General features: G+C 38.5%; 1 protein-coding gene across 2 annotated transcripts in view; it reads left to right on the forward strand.

Moving 5' to 3' along the window:
• Positions 1-2065: 2065 nt before the first annotated feature.
• GRB14 (growth factor receptor bound protein 14) overlaps positions 2066-25750 on the forward strand; it is a 67601-nt gene continuing 43916 nt past the window's right edge. The window contains exons 1-2 of one of the 2 annotated variants that reach the window (XM_075756807.1): positions 2066-2685; positions 4339-4471. In XM_075756807.1, the coding sequence (XP_075612922.1) occupies positions 2543-2685; positions 4339-4471 (276 nt within the window). In that variant the 5' untranslated portion in view covers positions 2066-2542. The remainder of the gene's footprint in view (positions 2686-4338; positions 4472-25750) is intronic. The other variant, XM_075756806.1, reaches the window with a different exon arrangement.

The following is a 25750-nucleotide window of genomic DNA, read 5'->3' on the forward strand; positions in this document are numbered from 1 at the left end:
TGCTGCAGAAGCACAGCAAGTATAAAAAAAAAGACTAGGCAGCTTAGGTATACTTATGACAAAAAGGAAGCCAAGTCACATAGCTCAACAAATATTTTGGTGTCAGGATTTAGCAGAAATCTGCTAGCCTTTTAATATCAACACTATTAATTGTCCAGAGATTACTGGGTTTCTACTTGTTCAAAGAAATAGTTAAAAAAGGTTACACTTGACCAGACTCCAGGTCAAATGCTCTCAGATATCTTTAGCCAAGCTCAGGCAATCTTTTTTATCCTTACAGTTGTTTGCAAGGAGTGACAGTAAGCCAGGAGAAACCTTAGTTTCACATTCTCACCTACGGAACGTTTCCAAAGCTACACCGGAACCATCATGTAGGCCTTTCTGTGCCTCAGTTTTCCAATTACTGTATTTTCCTCATACAGTGCTATTCCCATAGAAAGCAATGAAAGCAGGAAGCATCAGGACAGACTATGAGATGCAGAAAAAAAAATTTAAGTCAATTTGTTTCTTAAACTACTACATTCAAGTGAAATTATAATAGCATTAGATTTTTTTATTGATCTTTCCTACAAGTGGCATTTTTGCTGTTATGACTCATTAGAATCCTAGCAAAGGTATTTTGAAACACAGAAGTATTTAATTTATTTGCTAATATTCCCTCTAATTGTGTTTTTTATTTGCCTGCTATTTTAAAGCAATTACATGACTAAGCCAAAGGCACAAAACCGTACCATGTACGTCAGGCTGCAGCTACGTAACAAGCTGCACAGACTGTGTGAAAAGTCAAAACGTATTTTCTTTTCATGGCCGAACTTTTAAAACACTGATTAATATCCACATACAAATGCCACTGGAAGGTTTTTATTTCTTCCCAACTTCAGTTTTCCACCTAGAGCACCTATACCAGTTGTCCTTCCTTCTATAATTTTGAAGACAGTAAGGTTTAACACACCGCATTTATCCCAGTGAATCAATTAGGCAAAAAACAGTGGTCTGGTCTGTGCAACTGGGTAAAAAGATAGCTGTTCGCAAACAACGAGAAATCCAGTCAATCATCTGATGCCGTAAAATCCCAGATATGTTTGCCAGTCCCTCTATATAAGAATTGCTAATCAACTCGGACTTGCACTTCTGCTGTCAGCATAACAGAGAGTAAGCTGTTCAGAGGGCAAGGAATCCTTCATTTCATTGAAAATAAATGTCCTGCAAAGTCATCTGTGACTCAGCCAAAATGAAAACTGTATTGCCTCTATGTCAGAAAAATCTTTCTCCGGAATTGAAATTTTGGCTTGTGTGCAGTGATTTCTTCGGTGGCTTCAGGAAAACAGCAAATCATATGTCCAAAACCATTGTCACCAGTCTGACATCTCAGTTACTGCCCCTGAGCATGCCAGGTACCTTCAGGTTTCTACATACAGCTGTTTTTACCAGGGGCTGGGCTTTAATTACTTGACTTTCTATCAAACTGATTCACACAATTTTTCCCACTCTGCTTGGTGCCGTGACAGCAAGGGGATATTTTTATTTTGCAGTGGGATGAACGCTGATAAGGACGGCCACGGAACTGCCACACAGGACTTTGCGTACATAAAGCAGGGCAGAAGCCAGCTTCCTCAGTGGCTCAGGCTGCTGTGGCGGAGCCCAGGGCACGAAGAAAAACCTGTCCTCTGCCCGCTCTGGGAGGACCTGTGGCTGAACACTGGTCCTGGGCCCAGCTGGGAACCCAGCTTCCCCCCGAAGCGGCTTGTTTGGCGCAAAGATAATGTGTCTATCCCTCGGCCTTGTTCATTTCTTATTTCTCCAAGGCATAACCATAAATTCCCGAACTCACGGAGGGATGGGGCAGCTTAGTTAATGATTTTCAGGCGCTTAGACAAGCGCCAGGCCGTCCAGCGGTGCGCGGCCTGGCCCTGCTGCGCACCGCTGCGCGGAGGGCCTGCCCTGCCCGGGGGAGGAGGTTAGCTGCCAGGCCTGGGGCACGGCAGCTTTACCCCTCCGCTCAGGCCAAGGGCTGCAGCAAACAGCGGGCAGCGCGGGGGGCGCTCGGCGGGACGCCCGCCGCCGCCTCCTGACGAGACAAACAGCGGCGACCCCTCCCCTCAGCCGCCCCGACCGCCCTGTCAGGCCCGGCCCGACGCCCCGAGCGGGTCGGGTGACACCGCGGCCTCGGGTCCGGGGGCCGCGCACCTGCCGGGGACCGCCTCGCCCTGCCGCCGAGGAGTGAACAGGTCCCCCCGCCCCGGCGTGGCGGAGGCAGACGGGAGGGCACGGCCCGGCCCCCGCCCGCCCCGCGCTGCCTCCCCCTCGCAGCGCGGAGCCGGCGGCCGCCCGCCTCCGCCGCCGCCCGCGCACGTGTGCCGGGGAAGGCGCTCGGTGCCGCTCGCTGCCCGGGCGGCGCTTCCCCCCCCCCCCGCCGCCTACCCCCCTCCTCCGCAGCGGGAGCGGAGAGCAGCCTCCGCCCGACACGCCCGCCAGCGCCGGGGCCGCTCGCCGACGTGCCTCCCGCGCGGGCGGCCGCCCAGCTAGGACGTCGCCGCCGCCGATGGCCGCCCCGCTGCCCGGTGTGCCGCGCGGCGCAGGGCGGGCGGCGGAGCCCGCTGGCGGCACCCCCCGCGACGCACTGGGCTCCCCCTGCCCGCCTCCCCGGACCCTTGGGGGGGACCCGCCGCCCTCGCCCCCCGACAGGTAAGGCCGGAGCCCGGACGAGCGCCGCCAGCCCTGCCCGCTCCCTCGCGGGCCCGCCTGCTGCCGTCTAGGGGCTGGCCGGCGTCCTGCGGGCGGGAGCGCGGGGTCGGCGGGGCCTGAGGGTGCGACTGCCCTGCGGCTTGGTAGCGGCGGTTCGGGGAGGGGGCGAAGCCCAGGACGGGGACGGCCTGGCTCCTCCCTGGAACTCAAAAGTTGTTTCCCGGCCCTGCAGACACTTCCCTCAGCTGCGGATGCGTCTCCCCCGCCGCCTTTTTTTTTTTTTTTTTGGTGTGGTTTTTTTTTTTTTAAAAAAGAGGTTTCCCAGGCTGAGTTGAAGAGACGACGCTGCCGAGCCTGCCTTGTCAAACTGAACCGAGCCACTACTTTCTCATTGCAGTGTCTCTTACCATGTTCGTGAGATAAAGTGCTTCATCCTTAGCGATGCTGCTGTAATTGCTGTCAGTGATGTGCACCGTGTTTGTTACTGCCAGGCTGTTCTTAAAGGCATTGGTCTCTAGTCTTGGTAAAGGAAGCTGTGAGCTAGGTTTTTCATGAAGTGTCTGATCAGTTTTGGTATGCTGAAGTTTACAAAATCTTAAAATGCAGCATACAGGATTTTTCACTCTTTCTTAGTGCTAAATATCACTTTAAATAAATGTTCAGTGAGGATTTCCAGAAAGTAAAGCACCATTCTGCATCATTACCTTACTCTGATGGCTTTCCCCACTTTGTATCCATTAGTATGTGAAATCTAGAATGATAATAATGAAGATAATAAAGTTAAATATTAAGCTTGGGGCCATCAACTCACACGTGTAGAAAAATCTGATTATGTGTTGGCAGACTCAGATACTTGAGGTGCTTTGGGTGCCGCTCTTCGAATGAAATCAAGTAGACAAAATGCTGTTCAATATTTTATGTGAGAAAACCATGCACTCTAATGTACACAGCAGTCTAAACAGCCACATTATTAATGTGATACTTTAAACCAGTGCATGACTGAGCTCTTCAGCAAGTACAGTAGTGATTATCTTCACTACTCTTGCAAATGCTGCTTGGTGATACTTCCGACACAATCAGATTTGAGTAGCCAGCAACTACTGAGACATTTATTTTATGATGGAGCTATGGAAATTCAAATACAAAAGCAATTGAAAAGAGAAACAAGTGTACTGCTTTACACTGTTTTGTCTTGTCAGTCACTTTGACTCCTGATTCTGGTGAAAAAAAGTTTCCATTTGTTTCAAATACAGTTGTGATGTACTCAGGAAATATTACTGAGAAGTTACATGCATCCCCTGTTGTAATATGTGTACACAGGGAATGGCATGAACACAGGGACAACAAAATATTTACTAATGTCCTTAGGAGCCAATATAAATATATCTGTGCTCTTACTCTGCAAAGACACATATTCAAACAACTTTATATTCAGAGCTGAATACTTGGATTGCTTTCAAGTAGTTAAGCACTGTATGTTAATAGATTCAGCCTACTGATTAAAAAAAATAACTGCACAAAAAAGCTAATTGCTGCAACCAGGAAGTATCATGGTATTACTGCCTTTGTATATCATGCATTGTGGTTGGCTCGTGCAATTTTAATGGCAGTTGTTACAGTTATAGCTTGATATTATGTATTTTGTTGAAACAGGAGAAAAAAGAAAGATGACAATATTTTGGAGATCCCATCAATTCCAAATCCTTTTCCTGAGTTGTGTTGCTCTCCATTTGCATCAGTTTTGTCAGCCAGTCTGTTGCCCAAGGCAACTTCAAGAAAAAAACAGGTAAGATTTATAAATTATTATTTGACGAATTCTAAATTAGTTTCATGAAAGCTTGAGGAAAAGCACAGTTACCTATTAAGTTATTTTTCTAATCAAGGTGTTCCATATTTCTGTAATTTGGTGAAATTTTCTCTGTAGGTCATCGATGATTGTAGAAAATGAGGTTTTGGAATCTGTGACTTAAGACGTGACTGTTCTTTCACAGATTCTACATGTGACTGCACAATTTTTTTTGGGTAAAGTGGAACCGGGGGCAGGCAGTACTTCATGTCCTTAAATGAGAAGTTAATTTCTTGCTTCCTTTCCTCCCTACCTCCAGTTACTGTCATCAGTGCTATAGGATGGAGGGTTTTAACAGTCACTGAGTAGCTTCTTTATCTGAAGGTCTAATTTTGCTAGGATAATTGAATAAAACCAAAATTAATGGGGAAGGAGCAAATGTCGTGTGCATGGCTATATTTTATGTGCATGTGTGTTTAGCTGTGTATGGTCGATGTTACTATATTTTTATAAATACTTTAAACTGTAAACCAAGGGAGGTTCTGAGTGGGTAGACAGACCTGGCAGTGCTCTTAGTGCTGTTCATACACAGTGTATTAGTTATCCTGAGCAGAGGTAGAGGTTAAAGAGGAAGAGTTTCCAATTAATGGAGATTACTGATGTCGTAGATCTGTTTCACTCTTTGAAAGCTTACCTGTCTCATTTCTCTTTTCTTGAGACTGGAAAGAGTTCTGACAAGGAACACCTGTGGGATTAAGGGTGCTACCTCCTTCACATTCTCTTTTTTGGTGGTCTGTGAGATCCCGGTCTTAACAGTTTTAGGGGTGATATTGGAGGGGTAACAACTGCTGCTTATTCAGTTTTTAGATTTGCATTAAGAAATTGTTTGGAAGTTGAAGTTTCTTGTACTTGTATTAACTTTTCTGAAGCTGACCAGCCATGGCTGTTTCTGTGTACCTGCCAGAGAACTTCACTAGAACTTGGCTAACACCTTAAGGAAGAACTTTCTCTCCCCTTCTCCAGTGAAAAACATATATGTGTCTGGGAAACTGCATTGATTCTATCTTGCCATATTTTGCATGTTCTCTAAAAATAGCTATGCTGACTTTCTGGACTACTTCTATTGCTTTTAGTTCTTTCCTACAACAGCAATACTAATCTGAAGCATTTCTGGTCAGTGTGTATCTAAACGTTGCTAATGCAGTGTGGTAAAATGGTGTTAGTTTCATTCTTGGGCAAGGTGGAAGCATTGACTGTCTTTGCAGAGGCAGGAAAAACACTGAGTTAGTAACATTATCTTTCAAAACATAAGGACTAGAAGTCACATTTTTAAAAAATTAGCCTAAATTACTCATGTTGCTGGCTTAAATTGCACTCATTGTGGTAATCTTTGTGCTTGGAACTGGAAAGTAGATCTCCCAAGCATGATTTAACACACAAAGGTCAACTATCTGCTTTTGTGGCCTGTCATGTTTAAAATTACTGACTGGGTTGATCAGTTAAGCTGGCTAAATGTTAGCTTCTGTCTCTCAGAAGCTGAAGTTCATAGCTTCACTGATTTCACTTCTGTTAATTCATAAAGGCTCTTGTCATACCTTTTGTGACAATTTCTGCTCATAGTCCTTCCATTTCTCCTGGCTTTCCATTGAAGAATGTAGTGCTCTCTTTGGTAAAAGTAGGATCAAGAACAATTGGTTTACTGACAGAAGTGAGCTAAAATAATTATAGTGTCTATGGAGGGCCCGAGCCATTTTCCAGAGCCAGAAAAATTGAGAGGAGTCTTCCTGGTATTTTCTGGAGGCACTTTAACAAGACCATAGTTTCTGTCAAAAAGTCCGTCACCTAGGTATCTGTTTATGGCCACTGCTGGAGGAACGGTACTGGGCTAAGTAGACCGTCGGTCAGATTCAGCATGACCGTTCTTATGTTCTTCAACTAAAGTTGTTAAAGGTTAAGGCCAAATGGCAGCTGTTGAGTTAAACTGTTATCTTTGAAATTCAGTTTGAAGTCTTCTAATATGTTTATAAAATTACTTAGATTTAAAAAGTAGAGAGAGGGAATGCTAAGAGGGTGTGCAAAGAGGAGAAGCAAACTGGCTGTGACTTTGACTTCCCACAGTTGGCTGTGGAGGCTGCGCTTGGAAATGTGTGTTTCCACCCCATGTTCTTGCTTTGCCAACTTAGTAACAGCTCTGTCTGCAAATACCTAATCCATATACAAATATTTCATTGAATATAGCCCCCAAGGTAATGGATACTATTGCTACAGTTTGATAGTTTCCTAACTCTTACGAGAAACCACCTATAGATAAACATTTTTTATAGTGTTGACAGCTGCCAGAATTTTTTCTCTGATGATCTACATGTGTTTTCAATGATTCTTTTAGATTGTTTTCTTTCTGATTTAGTTTCTTTGTCTGCAGTGTTTTTAATTTCAAGCATAATAAAGAAAAATTAAAGATTGGATTTCTCCTTATGTCTAGTAAATAACTATTATGAAAATAGGTGTTTCTAAAAGAAAAAAAAGAAGTTATGCCTCTTCTGTCTTGTTTTTCTCTCCAGAAAAGATTTTCTACTTCCAGGGAAAAAAAAAAGTCAGAAATATCTACTCTCTTATTCATAGCACCTGTGACATCTGAAATCTTTCCTCTTCTGAATAGATTATTAACATTATTTTGAATTCTTGTTTTTCTAAGCTGAAGTTCTTACTGTCTTCTGATGATCTCTTATCATAAGCCTCTCAAAACATTGAACATGCTGCTTGAATAGCATGTCTTTTTCTGGGGTTGACTTACTGGAAATAAGTTTATAAAAGCAAATTGGTAAAAGCCATGTAGCAGAGTAGTGAGTTGCCTCTGTGCTTAGGAGGTCGAACAGCAGTGTGTCTGAACAGTATTCAGTCTGTCTCATCAACACAACTGGCCATCTCCTTCTCCCCCTGCAGTTTGAAGAGGTTTTGTGCTATATCCTCACAAACTCATAATCCTGACATGTTAACAGTAATTAGAACAAACTTTCTTTAAGAGGCACCCTTGACTATTTTTTTCTCTTTTCATTTAAAAAATGAAGGGAGAGGGAATGATGGGGAACAAAATAAGGAGTAAAAGTATAGTCAGTATAGTGACAAATTTTATTATCCTAGAGGGAGGACTAGGAGCTGGGAGAATGGAAAGAGCAGGTCTGCACTGAGCTGCTGAGAACATGCGGACTTGTGCCTCAGATGCCCTGTTCTCAGTGGAGCATGTCATGGAGGTGACCCTGTGGAGCTGGTGTTACCATATCACACCTGTGTTTGGGAAGGTGGAACTCTGAGACGTATCACAAGTGGGAGTGGGATTATGTATTTATTGTCCTCATCTTCAAGGGAATAATATGGAGATGAAATCAACAGTTGAACATATGGATGGCAAGACTACTTTGTGGATTGTGTAATCCATTCTGTAAGAAATTATTAAGTTCGATATCCTTGAAAGAAATGTAGGAGGGGGTTGGGTGCTTTTGGTATGAATAATGTTATATTTATATATGTTCAGGTAGACTAAATTTTATTCTTCAGGGTGGAAGACTTTTATCTGAAAAGGCCAAAAAACCCCAGCTTTCTGCTGGTGTCCAACACAGCACAGTCAGCTAGGTGCATGGTGGGGAATGTTGCCTTCCTCTGAGGAATCGATTATTTGCTGTTATTAGGTGGAGATTTGAACTTGTCTGGAAAATTAACTGTGTTTCAGAGTCTGTGTTATCTAAGAAGGGACAAGGAGCTGAAAATAGAAAACACTTCGTGCTTTTTTCTCTAATTATGATCAAAATGCATATTAGTAGGCAACAATGTTAACTGTAAGGCAAAATGTTCTGTTCTTTAATATACTTTTGATTTTCTTTGGTCAAATGAACTAAAAAGAGGTTACTATAGTTTTATGAAAGGTTAGTTTTTAAGTCTTTCTAAAAAAAAAACCCAAACTTGAATCATTTGCACTGGAGTGACAGTTCTTGCCCTGCTCAAGGATAAGCCAAAAAGTGTTTCATCACAAAAGTAGTTCAAGGTAATTAGTGCCTTGTTTCTTTAAATTAAATTAGAAGTGCAAAAATAAAACTCAAGTAAATCTCAAGGTGAAGAACACTCAAATCTTTGGAATTTTATCTTGCCTCTTTTGTCTTACTCGATGTTCTAAACAAGTAGATATTTTTATCATTTAGAATCCAAACATACTCCCACAATGTTCTTTCCAGGAAATCGATTGTATAAAGAGACCTCCAATACACATTTGGTTGTAGTGGAACGTCACTTCTCTTTTTGCATTAACAAAGATTTTAATGTAAAGCTCTTTGGCAAAGAAGAGCTGAGAGGAACTTTATGACAAAGAGCAGATGTTTCTTTAAATGTGTGCTATTCTAAGTTTATGAATAATATTGAGCATTGCCTGTTGTAATTGGAGTACCTTTTTTTTTTTTTTTTTTACAGCTATAGTTCAGGGTCTTCTAATGTACTTGCTTGAAAGCTCATTCTTCAAAATTTCACATGTAATTCTATTAGCAGACATAAATGGCTAAGTGGTACTTAGACTTTTTCATGACAGATTTTTTTGGCTGAAATACCTGTTTTCTCTTGACTTTTAAACAATGCAAAAATGAATGGATTTTTAATTGAAATGCAGTAATAATTCATGAATTTCCAAGCAATTTCCAAGGTCTGAAGAATCTTTTCCAACCAAAAGATGCATTAGTTAAATTTACTCTGTAATTTCGTTCTGTCTGTTTCTTGCTAGATTTCTTTCCAGGTTGGAGAGCATTACACATATCCTCCTTTATCAGTTCTTAATCTTTTTTCCTTCCAGCTCCTATACATATATCTGTTTTTCCCATGTCTTCCCCTTAAATTACACAAAAAAGACTTAGAGTTTGAACGGCAGAAGGGAAGGGAAAAAGGTTTTCCAACCAGTTTACAGATTAACAGAAAAAACATCCTGTATGGAACCAATTTAAAGAGCTCAAGTTTTTTACGTGAAGTCTCTAATATAAGACTTGATTCAGTTGGACTCCTTTTTGTCGCGTCTCATCTGGTGGTCTTCTGCTCATTTCTGTGCTCTGTACTTCATGTAAATGGCTGTACCCTTCCACCAAGGAAAGATTTATTGCTATTACAGTAGATTAAAATTATTTAGAGCCCTATTAAAACTTGCTATTTTAATGCATGTACCTTTGTGCTTTGACCAGTCAACTTAACACTGTCGCAGAAAGTCACAGGTCTGTGTAGGTAAAAATCAGGAAGCAGAGTTGAACCATTTCTCATTTTAGCAGTAAGGAATATTACCTGGTTTATATTGAGGTATATTATATTGAGCACAAGCTGTCTGATACATCAACCTGGGGAAACTTCAGAATAATCACCTGTTTGTGTCTTTTTCGTGTTGTACTTTACTTTATCTTCTTTACATTGGTTCATTCATTAGTGTGTATTTCTTATAGAGAAAAGTAAGTGCTGTCAGACTTCACACCAACCCTCAGTGTTATGACATACTAATCTTGTACTTTGTTACTGTCCAAAACAACACAAGCAAAGACTCTAAACATTCTAACTTCACAAAAATAGCATGTCTTTTTTTTTTTTTCTTTTTTTTCTTTATAATGAGCAAGAAAACAAGGTCACTCTTAACTTTTCTGGTTACTAAGATATTGCCTGTGCAAACTCAGTGTTTAGTTCACTTACACCAGGAAAATGTTAGGCTTAAATTTTTACTATTTGTAGCTATATAAAATAAAAAAAAAATCATCAGTACTATCAAAGATTCTGGTAGACATTTTGCCAGTGTTTGTCAAATTGGAATGATTTTAATCATTCTTTTGATTTTGATTGTTTTGGGCTTCATCAGCCTGAAAGTTGAAACTGAAGTTTCTTATCTTTCCTGTGAGGACTGTTTTCTCAATACAAGAAACTGCCTCTTCTGTGCCATTTGGGAAGTTATATTTGGAACAAGAAACCTCTGGTGCATTGCAGTAGATCTAATTTGTTGTGCAGAAAACCTTCTCTGTAAATTTGGCAACCTTGATTTCCCAAAAAGCAATTCTTTAATATTCGTCTCTTAGAATTCTGAGTTGACTACCTGCTATTTTGGTCCTGTCACACCTCTATAGTACTGTGCAACTACGAGGTGGCTAGAGCAGAGACTGATAAAGCCAGTCTCCATTTCTTTGAATATACAAGAGACTTGACAGTTAAAGCCAGCTGAAACTGCAGGGAACTTCCATTCTAATGTTGCTGAGTCACTTTTGATGACTCAGGTTTATTGAATTTGGCTTTAAAAGATTAAACTCTGATGAATGGAGCTTTAATCCTCATAATTTTCAGAAGGGAATGAGATGTGATAGATACTAACACTGTTCTTATTCATAGTTGTTCCCAAGGATGGGTGCATTTGTTTAGGGTTAGACTGGAGAACTGAGAAGTTCAGGTCATTTTGTAGCAGCTTCATGCCTGCTATAGACAGATCTGTGATTAAATAAATATTTTGTTGACAGACCTTTTTCCAGGTAGCTTCTCATTGGTGGCATTGTCAGTAAGTTATGCTGTGGTAAGTGGGGGATGTCCGTATTGTAACAACAGAACGCTATTGACATCTTCCCTGTATGGACCATTGTTTGAACTGTCTTCTGATCAAAACAGAAAAACATTCCCATCTGACTTCCAGGGACACACAGTCTAGGTTAATCAGAGTAGTGTTTACTAACATTGATAATTTGTATCATTTCTTCTAGATTAACATTATGATTCATATTGAAGAAATTACGTGGATTGCTTTTTAAAGGCATTATTAAACTAGAAGACCCGAATTCTGTTGCTTTTTGAAGCAATATGCTTCCCAGATTGAGAGCTTTTTTATTGCCCAAGGGATTTTTACAGTATGAAAAGACTTAAGTGGCACTGTTTTTAAGCATGTACATTTAGAATTAAAGTTCATGTCTGCATGTGTGTGAGAGCTGCATAGATCATTTTCTTTTTTGTTTCCACAGCAGTTTTCATTTTCAACCTAATAAAAATGAGACCGAGCCTTATGTATTTTTGTATTTCTTGTGGTTTTTTTTCTCCATTTTGTTTTTTCCTCAACTTTCTTTTCCAGTCTTATAAAACCTCTGTGGTCCTGTTCTGGTCTACTTTCGTCATCTCATTGACCACTATAGTAAACACCTGCTTTATTTTGTGTTCTGCTATTTTTATAATATAAACAATTGAATAGTTGTGTAGTATTGAATGAGAAGAGAGTAGTCAATGATGAATAGTTAAAATACCTGAAATGCTATGGGTTTGGTAAAGCTGGCAACTTAGATGTTTCTTATTGAAGGTTTATAACTTTGACCTCCTTTGAATTAAAAGCTGTGCAGTAGATTGAGAATACCAAGTAGTTTACCATACGTGTTATGGTACTTAAACTAACATAAGATGACCAGAAATGTTATGACTTTATCATAGTAAAACTTTGTTATCCTCATGTTGGGGCATTAACTGAAGAATGGAGCTCAAACTCAGATCAATTTCTGTTCGGGGTTTTGGCGCAGTTTTTACCATATCCTTGGATTGTTGCATTTCTGATGTTCTGAGAATTATTATCTATTCAAATAAGAACTCGAGAACTATAAAAACAAGCAGAGGAATATCCCCATCCTACTTCTGTGTGTAAATGTTGCCACAATAAGAATAATTTAGAGTTTAGATAAACAAAACATACCTCTGTATAAACATCAACATTAAACCTGGTTAGTTTTTATCAGGTGGAATTAACTTGATCATGCATATAGAATACTCTTAAATATTTGTGATTGGTAAAACAATTTTATATTTGTTATACATGCGTATCTTCTTGTAAGTTATTTACAATAGGCACCTGAGGACTTACTTGTTCTTTCACATGATAATTCCAGAGCCACTAATACAGTATTGTTTTGTTTTTCCCCAATTTTTGCTTCATGATCTTTTTAACTCTTTGCAATGGTAATATTTATGCTATGCCAATGTATTTAAGAGATCTAGCTTGAATTGTAAGGGAAATTAGACCAATTGGATATGGGACTATTAGGACAGTAATAGGACTCCTCATTTTTTAAGTTGCCTCCTTACATCTCTTCCATCCTTTACTTGCCTTTGCTTTCAGGACTAAGCTTCCCTTGTGTAAGAAAAAGTATAGAAGCTGACAATAAACCTGAGATCTCCTCACCCATCTCACCACCCTATTTCATAATAACAGACAACTGATATCTGTGTCTTGACATCTGCAGATTACTTAGATGAGTATCTTTAGGATAAGGTACTTGCATAGCAGGAATCACGATGGCTAGGCAGTGGAAGGGCATCAGAATCTCCTGTTACTGACAATTGATGTTGATCTTTTTTTTTTGGGGGGGGGGGGGAGGGCAGGGGGGGAGGTGTGTGCAAAGGCAAGAACTGATACAGTTTCCAGTTGAGTATTTCAGGGCTCAGGGATTCCAAACTTCTCTACCAGCTGATAATTTCTATTAACAAGACAGGATATATCTCTAGCAAGTGGTGAAATCCTGGAATGATAAGTGGGAGATGACAGTTGACCACTGGCCATATTCTCCTTGTTTGTCTTCAGTATGTTTAAAGTTGATACTTCTGAAGGAATTCATGCCTTTATGACTGCCTTTAATTTGGGAATGAAGATAAAGACAGTGTACTTAAGTGTGTCTCTCATGTTAGAGTCCTGATGGGAGTCATCTCAAATGGAAAGATTCAAAAAAATGCTAATCAGGCCAAAGAAAATTTTTCAGGAAGGGCAGTTGTGGGAGGAGGAATTAAGAGGGAGAAGAAATTAGACCTCTCGGCTCTAGTAACAGCATGAACTTTACTTCTGTTTCAGTCACAGAACATTCATTTGCAGCTAATCAGCTCATATTTTAGCCCAATAGTGTACATGATATTTAATACTTAAGTATTGAATAAGAGAGAAATGTATATCGGTTATCGTAGAGGTGTGCCTGTGCTTCTAATTGTGATACTGATGGATTGTTCCTGCCTATTTCTGGTACATATGCATATGCTGCATACCGGTATGTCTGTCTCTTTTTCCTTTTTAACTTGGTATTATATCCACAGGAAAACAAGATACAGTAATTGTCTTGTGATCAGAATTGGATTTTTCAGTGACTGCGTTCTTAAGCTATAAATAGCCTTTTTATATTAGTTATGTTATGATAACTCCTGTTGCTGATTACATTAAGGCTTGGAGTTTATGAACAGCTGCAAGCACTCGATAATGGCACAGGAATGGTATCAACTGTTGAGAAACAGACTGGAAGTTTGCAAGAATTTCTTCTCATAATCACTAGAATTTACTGCTATGTAGCGAGAGGTAAGCCCATGCAATATGAGGGTTTTCTTTGAACCCAAGTGACAGAACTTTGGTATCAGTGTGCTTCTCAATCAGGCTTGAATGTATTGATTGTGAAAATAGGCAGCTGAAAAGCTTTGCGAGGAGCGTGCATAACAAGGATTTAAGATCATTTGAGGGGAGATGAATTATCTGGTAAGACAAGATTTTTTCCAGACTGGTGTGATTTTCATTATTAGGCTTTTCCCTAACATCAGCCCCTCTTTGGTTAGTGCATGGCAGCATTAGGATACAGGAATAGTTTCTTCCATTTTGGTAAGCAGATGGGATCTGCCTAATTTCTGTGTAGTACAATAATTGCTCATTAAGAGTACAGGAAAAGTGTCCATATCCTGATTTTCATACTTTAACTTAGTTCCTATATCTGTACTTTTTGACTGGTTGCACTTAATATTTATATCTGATTGTTCTCATTAAGTTATATTTTAAACTTATTTTCTTTGAAATTTTCTCAAAGTGTGGGGTGTTTGCGTGTGACTCATTCAGGAGGTAACAGCTGTCTAATTTCAGATTGTCTAATTTGAGATGGAAAGCTATTTTACTTCTGCTGTAGTGTTGTGTTAAGATTTGTATTAAGATGCTAATTTTCTGGGTGCAATATGAATTGCGCAGTTAGGATAGACCTAGGAGAAATCAAGGTCGTTTAGACTTCTCAAATAGGGAAAAAGAAGTGATTTACAGAGTTGAAGATTAAGGGTCCTGCTTGTGATGCTGAAGACGACAATTTAAATCCTTTCCTCAATTTGAAGTGATCTGGATAGCAAGTCCTTGCTCTAAATTGAGCAAATCTGGCTCTTCCTAGTATTTTTACAACCAATAATTCTGAAAAAAAAAAAAAAGAAGAGCTATTTCACAGCTAAAAGTTTTAATTGGCAGTATTCTGGTAGGCTCTAGTCCATGATTAGTCACTTTTGTAATGGTAAATTACTTTGAGTTTATTGTATTCATGTAACTTCAGAACATGGGGCTTTCAAAGGAAGTTTGTGTGTTGTCTCCTCTGGACAACTCCCTGGGCAATGACATCCATTTTTACCCAAGTGTCCACATAACAACTCATTAGTATGATCTTAGAATAATGTCCTTCTCATTCATGGAAATGAGAAGCAACCGTGAAAAGGATATGCTGTGGATTTTGGTTCTCTTTTTTTTTTTTTTTTTTTTTCCCTTAATGTAAGATCAGAAGTGAGTTGAAAGGATTTTGGAAAAGGATTCCTCTTAAGTTACTTCTTAGAAAGTTTTGTACTTTGTCCTTTGTACTTCTGCCCATGAGACAATGACCTTATTAAATAACATTGAAGATTAAGCATTAACACATTTTTGAAGTTAAGTATCCGATACAAGTTTTGTAACTTTGTTCATTTTTAGCAGGCACTGGGCAAAGAGAAGACTCGTAGGTACGAAAGATGTCAGTCTTGTAATGTTCTTGTTAATGCTTTGGCAGTAGCTGGCAAAAGCTTATATAAGGAATAGACTTTATGGAAAATGGGAATATGTAACTGCTGTGTCAACCAAGCCATGTAGAAGACATAAGATATTCTAAAGTAAGGTCTTTGGTCAGCTAAATGATGAACTCATCATGGTTGAGTGTTATTTCTCTTCTGGGATGGAGACTTCCCCAATCCTGAATTAGTTTATAAACTGGAAACTGCTCGGCTTTTCAGTCCCAAAGGAGGGGCAGTTGTAGGATAACTGCAAATAAGCAGTGTCTAAGTTAGTGGAGAGGAAAGACTGAGTAGGTCTAGGCTTTTTCTATAGTGATATTGTGGAGAAGTGATGAAAAAATACTCCTTTGTATTCACGGTTTATACATTGGTATAAACCTTATATGAATCTCTTTTAATCTCTTCCTAAACTATTCCAGCAGCATTACGGTTTTGAAGTAGGGATTGTACTTACATAAGTACAAAAATCATGACCTGGGAAATCATTTGTATAGACTCGTCTAAATGAGATTTAAGAGAATATATACTGTTGTGACTCTGAGGAAAAAAATGCATCACTGATTCAGTCCAAGCAATCTCAGTGTACAGTAAGGAAAACACATGGTTTGTGGAGCTCTCGTACTTGCTTGACTGACTGCTGTTGTTGGTTGATTTCTGTGTAACAGAAATACTAACATGAGAAAGGCTTCTCTTTCTCAAAATGAAACCAGCTCCTTCAGAAGACAAACGTATGGAGACAGTAGAACCAAAGCCAGTGATTCAGCTGTGACACCAAGAAGCTGCCTTGGGTGTCTTTGTCCACCCACTTTCTTCCTGTGTTTCTCTTTGCTTTGGTTCTATATGTATTATTAAACATGTTTTCCTATGGAAAACTGACACTTGATAAAAAATTGGTTTCTAATACAACCAGCCTGTAATCTTGACTGTCAGAAAGTACAGTTGCTGAGAATTTTTATCCAATAATCTTGTTTTAAGTATGTTTAAGGGTCAGTTTGACCCAGTTATATCATAGCTATACCCAGGGGGAAGAAGAAAGTTGACACATGGGTTAGTAATTCAAGGATACCATTAAAAATAAGGAATTCAGAGTTTGTGTGGTACATGTTTCTTGGCCAGCAAAAGGACAGCAATCCACTGAGAACTAAGAAATGACATATTTAGAGATGGATTTTAGTGCAGGGTTTGGGATCTAGGGTTATCTTGCTTTGCCCTTAAACTGCTCCGGCATGATGTGTAGTTTGTAATGCCTGGCTTATCCATGGAAAAGCTAGAAAAGGAGGAGCTGAAATGGTAAATCGTGCTGGTTCTTCTTTGTGGTGCATTAGTCCCTTAAAATAGAAGCATTTGATAGGTGGATAGTTGTATGAAGAGATAGAAGAAGAGAAATCATGATGGCTCAAACGTCATTGTGACGTTCCTAGGTATGTTATAATTTGTGGGTTTCTTTACAAGTAATATAGTCTGTTTTAGTGCAACTGTTTCTGCATAGGAATCAATCATTATCAACCCACTAAGAGGGTTCTGTTTGAGGAGTAAGACCATGTTACATTTCTTTGTATAAGGGACTACAGGAGTAGAAAGACAATACTCACTCAATCGCTTTGAAAGCTTTCTTTTGTGAGGTGATTTGAAAGAAAATAGTTATGTGCCAAACCTATGCAAATGTACCTATGCAAAAAATACTCTGTATTCATTTCTGCAGTCACAGTGATGGTATTAACTGGCTCTTCTTCTAGTAAAGAGACAAAGTGACTGTCTGTGCCAAGCAGACAGGAGCACACTCTGAAGGAATTGCAGATAGTACCACAAACAGCTTACCTGACTTTATGTTGGTCTTGTGTAATAGTCTTCTGCCTTAGCTTAAAGAAAAAACAAGTACAATAATAGTATAAAAGTTGTTTATAAACCTTAACAAATTTATATTCTCCAGAATTTTTTTTTTATCTACAGAAGCAAAAGCTGAGTCTGATTTGCTCTTGTTACCTATAAATGCCCACATTCCTGCGTTACGCCTGGCAGAGCCAGGAATAGATCAGCTGTTGTGACTCCATATCCAATGCCTTAAGTACATCACCGACCTTCCTCTACTAGCAGGATATCTCTATTCCATATGTTGTTATGGAGCTACTAACTCTTAGTAAGAGCTTTTCAATTCTTGCCCACTCAATTTAGTCACGCTTTCTTTAGTGGCAAGAAGTAGAAGTGGTTTATATTTTGAAGTATCTAAAAAGTATCTGCACAATGTTTTCAGAATTGTATCTGGTATCTTAGTGACAAAAATAGGAGTGAAAAGCTGCATGAACATGCTCATTTTACAGAGCTCTCAAGCAAGTGAGCTGGATCTGATTTCCTTCCTGTCCAACAGCACCAGCAAAATTCTTTGCAAACCTGCCATGGACAAGTCAAATCTTTTACCTGTAGAAAAAAAGTGATTATATATGTTTCCCTGAAGGCATAATTGGCTTTCAAAGCTTTTCTGTATCTCACACTTATCAGCAGAACTCCCTGGCTCTCAGATGGTGAAGTGATTCTGCAAGGCTTGCACTTACAAGTTGAGATTTTATTTTATTTTATTTTATTTTATTTTATTTTATTTTATTTTATTTTATTTTATTGGTGTTTATGATATTTAAGAGATGGAGGTATTCCTCAGTGTCATTTTTAATACTCTAGGGTGCATCTAATGTGTACTTTCATTAGTAGAAGTAGATTACTGTAGTATTTTTGTTTAAATCAAATCAGATCTGAATATTGGATTTTTATGACAAAGTCAAACACAACACTTAAGTGCTTGCTTGCTTTCTAAATAGGTCTGGTCTGTATATCTGACTGGAGAAGATAAAATACAGATAGTCTCACCAAGGAAAATAATCCTCTGCTTCACCTTGCAGACAAATAGGTCAGTATTATTCATAGAACAAAAAGCTGCACGTGCTTTTCAAGAGCCAAGGACCTTCAGTACCCAGGGGTAAGGAAAAATGGCTTGGGTTATTTTTGTTTCTTTCCTAATAAAGCCGCTAATGTAATGCACCGAGATTTACAGTTACTGTTTCCCAAATCCAAGGAAAAAAGACTAGAGAGAGATTTTTGTTGTGGTGCTGCAAACGTATGCATGTCTAATATTCCTGGGAGTAAAATGCCTGCAGGATCAGGCTCTGGTACCACAAGTTGTTTTCTGAATCTTACAGCAAAATTTTAAAGCTATATTATAGAATTTTGAGAACATGCTCCCGCAGGAAATAAAAACTTTGTGCCTGAAAGGTAAAAACGTAATTACAAACACTTGACATTTATCATAGCTACCTCTAGTAGAAAAGGATGTTCATTCCAAGTGTTACAGAATTAACACTTTAAACGTGATCTCTAGAATAGTTTTTTATTCTTCTGATTTCTCAAAACATTCAAAAGGATTTTGGACTGGAGCTTAAGAGAGAAAAATAAAAGTAAAGAAGTATAATACCTTTAACCTAGAAGATGAGTTGCTATGCATCTGTTGCTGCTGTAGACTTGAGGTAAAATGAGTCAAAATTAAAACTGAACCTTTATTATTGAGCCAAGGAAATGGCTTATATCAACTGTATTTTAACTGGCATTATGACCTAATTAAAAGCTCTTGTTTTAGAGCTAACTGAGCAAGGATCAAATATCTGTCTCCAAACAAATTCTCTTTGTGGCTTGGCATCAGTTTCTTATCAGGTTTTTTCCACCCTGTATGTCTCAATCAAGGACAACAGGTTGTGAAAGCTGAGGAAAATATTTGTCTTTACTTCATATTCCTTGGCGTATTTTATTACTATTTGAGAGCTGCACGTAAAATGCCAGTGCGTTGCAGTATTTAGTTTTTGGGAGGGAGCTGTATTCTTTTTGTATTTATGAAGTTTGTTCTTTTTGTTCATCAACAGAACTTACGAAAGCCCTACTGATTTTAGGATTTCAGGAAAGTAATTTTAGCATGAAAATTAGATGCTTTGAATCCATGAAGCATCAATCTTACTTCCATCAATCTTACTGGTGCCAGTGACTTGTTATGTAGTTTTTGCCACTTACAAAACTCTCAAACCTGAAAACTACATGAAAGTACATTGCTTATGTTTAACTTGACAGTATATAGTTTTTTTAATGTCCTGGAGAAAATTTTTTTCTAGACATTTTGGGATTACTACAGAGTGTAGTAAAAAAACCTATCAATATGATTTTGTGAATTTTAGCATGGATTATTATATTTGCCAAGTCAGTTCTGAATGCTTTGAGGACATATACATCAGATGTGGGCTAAATAATATACTGCAGTAACTTTCTATGAAACTACAGTAGTCTACATATCTGATACATTATTGTTTGAGATGTTTTGAGTACTTAATACAAATAATTTTTGCTGAATGTCTGCAGTCTTCACCTATGGTGAGCAATGTTTCTGATGCGAACTGCTTCTTGAAGTTATAACAGAAATATCCAATATATATCACAGTTCTAACATCTCTTTAATAATTTAATTTAGAACAGGATTATTGCTTACTCATGCTGCATAAAAACAGAAAACTGTTTCTGCTATTAAGCACATTATGAGACCTTAAAAAAAGATTCTAGCTCGCCTTTTATCATATAGGCGATGTAAAATCTTACCCTTTTGACCAAGAAAGAAAGAAAAAACCCTGGCTTCCTTAGTAGAACCACATTAATGAAACCAGACTTGTTATGCAGATATTTGATACATTAAGTAAATATGTGAGTGGGGTGATCAACAACTTGAGTTCATAAAACAGTCTTAAATTGCACTCACTTGTAGCATTGTATGTGCCACATTTTCAGGCCTTTGTTGCATTGAAAAGGTAGAAATTGCATTACTTTAAGTAAAAGAGGGGTTTTGCTGCTGCTTTGAGTAAAGGTAGTTAAGAATCATAGAATTAAATTCCATTGTTGTGGTTTAACCCTGCAGACACCTAAAACAACCACACAGCCTTTTGCTTGCTCCCCCCGCAGTGGGATGGGAGAGAGAATCGGAAGAAAAGGGAAAACTTGTGGGTTGAGATAAAGACAGTTTAATATGACAGAAAAAGAAGATAACAATAACAGTAATAAAAGAATATACAAAACAAGTGATGCACAGCACAATTGCTCACCACCCGCAGACAACCGATGTCCGCCTAGTTCCTGAGTGGCGGTCCAGCCTCCAGCCGGCTTCCCCCACGTTATATACACAGCATGACGTCGTATGGTATGGAATATCCCTTTGGCCAGTTGGGGTCAGCTGTCCTGGCCGTGTCCCCTCCCAGCTTCTTGAGCAATCCCAGCCTGCTCGCAGGTGGGACGGCATGAGAAGCTGAAAGGTCCTTGACTTGGTGTAAACATTGCCTAGCAACAACCAAAACATCAGGGTGTTATCAACATTATTCTCATCCTAAATCCAAAGCACAGCACTATACCTGCTACTAGGAAGAAAACTAACTCTATCCCAGCCAGGACATCCACGGATTAAGTGCATCTGTTCATATGCTCAGTTACTTTCCTGAAACCCTAAACTCAGAAGCACTGAAGAATAGTTTGCTTGCTGAAAAAAGCCAGGAAAAGAACCAACATCACTATAACCACTCAGTATAAAGTGCTAGAATACAGTCTTTAATGATTTGGGGTTTGGTTTTGTTTTGACAGTGAAGGAGGGTTCTAAATGATAGGAATGCATGTTGTTCTGCTTATTTTTATAGCCAGAGATATCAGTGTGGGCCTTTCCAAGGACAGAAGACAAGTTTTCAAGCTCTTTGATTGGCTGATTTCTAGTTAGTCCTACCCCAATGTCTTCTGTAATTGGCTTTGAGTAGGACTGGATTCACATAAACAGAGTGACATTTACTACATCCTTAGTCTTTTCTTTGCACTGACTCTCCAATATTTGGATTATGAGAAGTTAGGCTTGAAGGAATATTGCTAACTGCTTTGTTCTGCTTCACGTTATCACCTGGGTGAAGGTTGGCGAGTTCTGTGAAAAGTAGACATGAGTTTGTCTTCAACAATAACAACATTGCCTGCAATTATGCCAATAACTCTGCAGAAAAGGGTATGTCGTTTAAATCAGTCCTGTAATTCTGACTTTAGTATGGGTTGGTAATACTTAGTGTAAATAAACAATGTTTTAAATAAACAGGACTATATTTAATTTTTCACTTAATTTTTTTTATTTATCTAGTGCGATAATTTTTATTTTTTGATAAATGTAGATTATTTCATTATGTGAAATACAAGTTTAGTAATATACACAAAGATATATGTGTACATAATTGAATATTTGTTACTGTGCTTTTTTCTGTTACTATAATTCTATACCTTGTGCAAGAAATTGATTTTGCTTACAGATTAATGTAGTTTTTAAATATAAAGTGTCATAATTGGATTTCAGAATTTTATCATATGCTTCTGTAGATGACTATGGTGCAGTTCCTAATGGAGGATTATTGGAGTCCACTTCCACAGGCTTTGGATCAGCCTTAAACACAACATACTTTTTCCTTGTGTGACTAACACCGTAATAGTGGATGGTCCATCATGTATTTTGTGAATCAGGATAACACACACTGTACAGTGTTTCTCCATAGCCACTGTAGCTTGCCTTTTTTTTGTTCTCTCGCTAAAAAGTGGAAGCAATGCAAAATCATTATGCCTATGGGCACTAGGATTGCCTGGTGTAACTCTGTGCATTGGGGGTATCTGTGAAGTTAAAAATATACATGGACATGAAGTATGGAAGTATGACTCTCTGCTATGCCAGATGTTTTAACGTCTAAGAAGTTAGTTCAAACAAACTGCAAGTAATTCAGTAGTTTGATATATTTTGTAAATGTGTAGATATTTTTCAAAAATTCATTGCTGCATAATGTGCCTGAATCACTGTTAATAGACTCTTCTGTTACTCAGGCTTTTACTATACCGGCAATGTGAAAAATGAAATTTCACTGAAATATTGCTACAATATTAAATGGTTCTTATGAGCAATTTACGCAGGACACATGGCATTCTTATGGCATAAGTCCAGTGGGTCTACAGTAGTATATGAACACATAGCTGTTATTGGTTTGGGATGTCTCGTATTCTTTCAGATTAATTCATTTGTTGGAGTTGGAGTATGTTTGCAGTTGGCCTGTGAACGTACAATTTTAGTGTGATTGATTGGTTCAGATTGGATTATACTGCTCTCTTTATAACATGATCATAAACTACTTTTCTGGTATAGTCACTTCCCTTTCTGATTTAGATGTGTGCAAGATGTGCTCTTACACAGTTTCATCCTAACAGTTTGGTATATCTCTGTTACACTCCTCAAAAATACTCTTTTAAAAATTGTGTTTTAAGTTTAACTCCTCAGCTCTCATCCTCTCAATCCTGTGGTTCCCTCCCCTTCCTCTCTCCCTCCCCCCAACACCCCACCTGGTCTCAAATCTTCAGTTGTCATTTTATTTTTGGCTGTTCTTTGGTTATTGGTACGTTAGGGGATGAAGGCCTTTGTTCTTGCAGCCTTTGGTTGTGTTGGCCTCCTCTAGTATGTACACAGCAGTACTTGGTGCGATGTGGGAGGGGAGAGATGTGTAACTTTGCTCAGTCTAGCATTCAGAAGGCTAGGAAACTCAAGTTTTAACTGTACTGTATATTTTAATGGATTGCTTTTCTTTTTTTGCTGTTGAGAGGTGAGCATCATTCTGTGAGGCAACTTAAGGGTTTTTCTCTTTTGACAAATGCACAGTGAGTAGTATCGTTTTCTGTGCTTTCTCTCCTATTTTAAAACACAGATATTTTCACACTACTATCAAATTAGCTGTCAGCAGTTAGTGGCTTTACTTCTCCCTATCTGTGCACTTTGTAAGACCAAAATAAAAATAATGGAAGTAGGAGGAGGCAGCAGCACAGGATGTTGCCGTAGGTAGGTAGGTAGGTACTGGCTTACACACAGTTGCAAAAATTCTCAAAGGTATGTGTTCTCACCGGGGGCTCACTGTATGCCAAATTTAATAGTTCTGTTTATGCTTGTGATGTTTCTATCTATGCATGTAGAATTTGCCCGGAAAGTATCTCTTCTCTCTATTCAAAAGGTGCTTTTGTTATTTCTGTGGTAACACCCTAATTTTTGGAACTGGAATACTGCAGGCAGGCAAGGCAGGAAGGCAGGCAAGAGCTAGCCTTGCTTCTAAGGGGTGACATTTGTGCATGCATGTGTAAATTTTTTTTTTTCTCCTGGACATTGGAACCTTCAGTATCACCTTTGACTTAAACTAGTGCAACTTCTGGTTTTTTGTAATGCAAGAAGGACCTGGAAATGTAAAATTGTTATGTTACTACTGCATGGTCAAGAGAAACTTAAGCATTAGTTCATAAAGTATTATTTTAGACTATCAATCATCCCCAATCGTTATTTCTTAAATTCATGGAATAGGTAATTGTGTAAGAAGTCTCTTTTAATTATACTACTGCAAAAATTGCAATTTTTTTTTATTTATTTTTTTTCCTCCCTCATAAAAGGTAAAATTTTGCATTACCAGTGTGCTAATCTGCCTGTTCTGCCAGATTCTAGAATACATGGGGTTTTCTCATTTTCATTCCAAATATCTAATATGCTTTGTCCAAAGTTATTTCATACTTCTTTCTGTTTTAAAATCTGATATGAAGTACTCACTTCAGTTGACGTGTTTTATTCTTAACTAATATGTTTTTAACTAAAGCTACAGGGCCTCGTTTAGATTCCAAGGGGTCTTTTAGCACAGGCAGAAAAATGACTTGCTTAATAAGCGTGAGGAGTTATGCATATTGAATACAATTAAAACCAGATTTATAGTGTGTGTATATAGACTAGACATATAATTAATTCAACACAGTTAGACTAAATGTCTTCCATATCTTTTGTATGAATAACTTTGTACTCCTCTAAAAATGTTTTTAAGAAATTAGATTTAAAAGGTCATAATGCATTCAAAACATTGTTTTACAGTCAGTTGAAGACCAGTCGTTTATTCAAGAGAAACAACCACAACTCTACTAGACTTGTTATGTGATAAGTAGAAGAGTACTTATGCACTTGATGTCGGATGTAAGGTGTATAAACAATGAGAGTTGTCGTTTTTTCCACAGCAGCTGGGAACTTCATAGCATACTAGGTCACACGATGTTAAAAAACCTTGTGTACATAGGCTGTATGTATTGCAGTTGAATAATTTCCAGCAATTCTTGAAGAGATTGCATACTGTCTTTTAAATGGAAGAAATACTGATTAGAAAATGAGGTTGTGATTTAGATTGCTCAAATCTAGGATTGGTGTAAGCATGCAAATTTCAAGATTCTCTTGCATCTTTATTCCATCTCATTTCTGGCCTGAAAATCACGCACTGCTTTAATCAACACTTGCCCCTCCTCCAAGGAAAAATGGCCACTTAAGCCAAATTGTACTGAGAATTAGTAATGTCTGTCTGCAAGGCTAAGAGCGTGAAAGTAATTTTTCAGTTTTGCGTTTGGATTCCCTGAGATGAAAGGCCAATGTGCTAATCCAGGAATTTTACATAAGGCACTTTAAGTGACATGATAATGGTGTCATTAAATGGATACCTTTTATAAAATAACTGGAGGCGGACAAAGCATTCTTGTATGAAACATCTCTTCGTAAGGACAGCTTGAAAAATAGTCATTTAAAGATGCATAAACAACACGCATGCCCTTTTTATCTTTTGTACAGTAATTAAAATAAAATAAATACAACAATAAATAATATAATGCAATAATAAAATAAAAGAAAGGGTAACATCCCACAAAGAATTGAAGACAGATGAGAGGTTTAAGCGGGAAGTGGACTTGAGTGTGCTTTAAAAACTTTAGAACAGTGGTCAGAAAAACCTGTGGTGGTTGAGGTGAAGTATTTGAATTACATATGGTCTTATTTTTAATGGAATGTTTTGTTTCATGACTTACTGGGAGGTCTGAGTGAAGGTAATGGGGATGACCACAGGTAAAGCAGTAAGGTGAGCCTCACTGGAAGTTCAATATAGAATTAGAGATAAATTACTAGGATGAAGCATCAGGATATGCTGCTACTGGATCTGCAGATTTTGATACAAATAGCAAAGATTTTGAGCCTGAACAAGAGTTGAAGAAGGTTGAGGAGGAGGAAATGTATATGGGTGGGAATGGGCAGAGCCCCAAACTGAATTCAGGAGACTGGTAGTGTGTTTTTTGAAAGTTTATGTTTCAAATTGCTAGAAGGCCAAGCTAGTATGTAGGCTCAAGGAAAGATCTTGCCACCTTTGTGTACCTGACATGTGCTAAGATAGCTGCATTGTGTTTGGGGAGATACAGAATTCTTGCTTCCTCTTGATAATACATAAAAACTTTGTGAAACTAGTTCTACAAGTATCTAACTCAGATACTTGTTTGAGGGAGCATACAACTTTCTTGTTAGCAATGAAAGGATTC

This window comes from Balearica regulorum, chromosome 6 (assembly GCF_011004875.1).
Source record: "Balearica regulorum gibbericeps isolate bBalReg1 chromosome 6, bBalReg1.pri, whole genome shotgun sequence".
NCBI lineage: Eukaryota > Metazoa > Chordata > Aves > Gruiformes > Gruidae > Balearica > Balearica regulorum.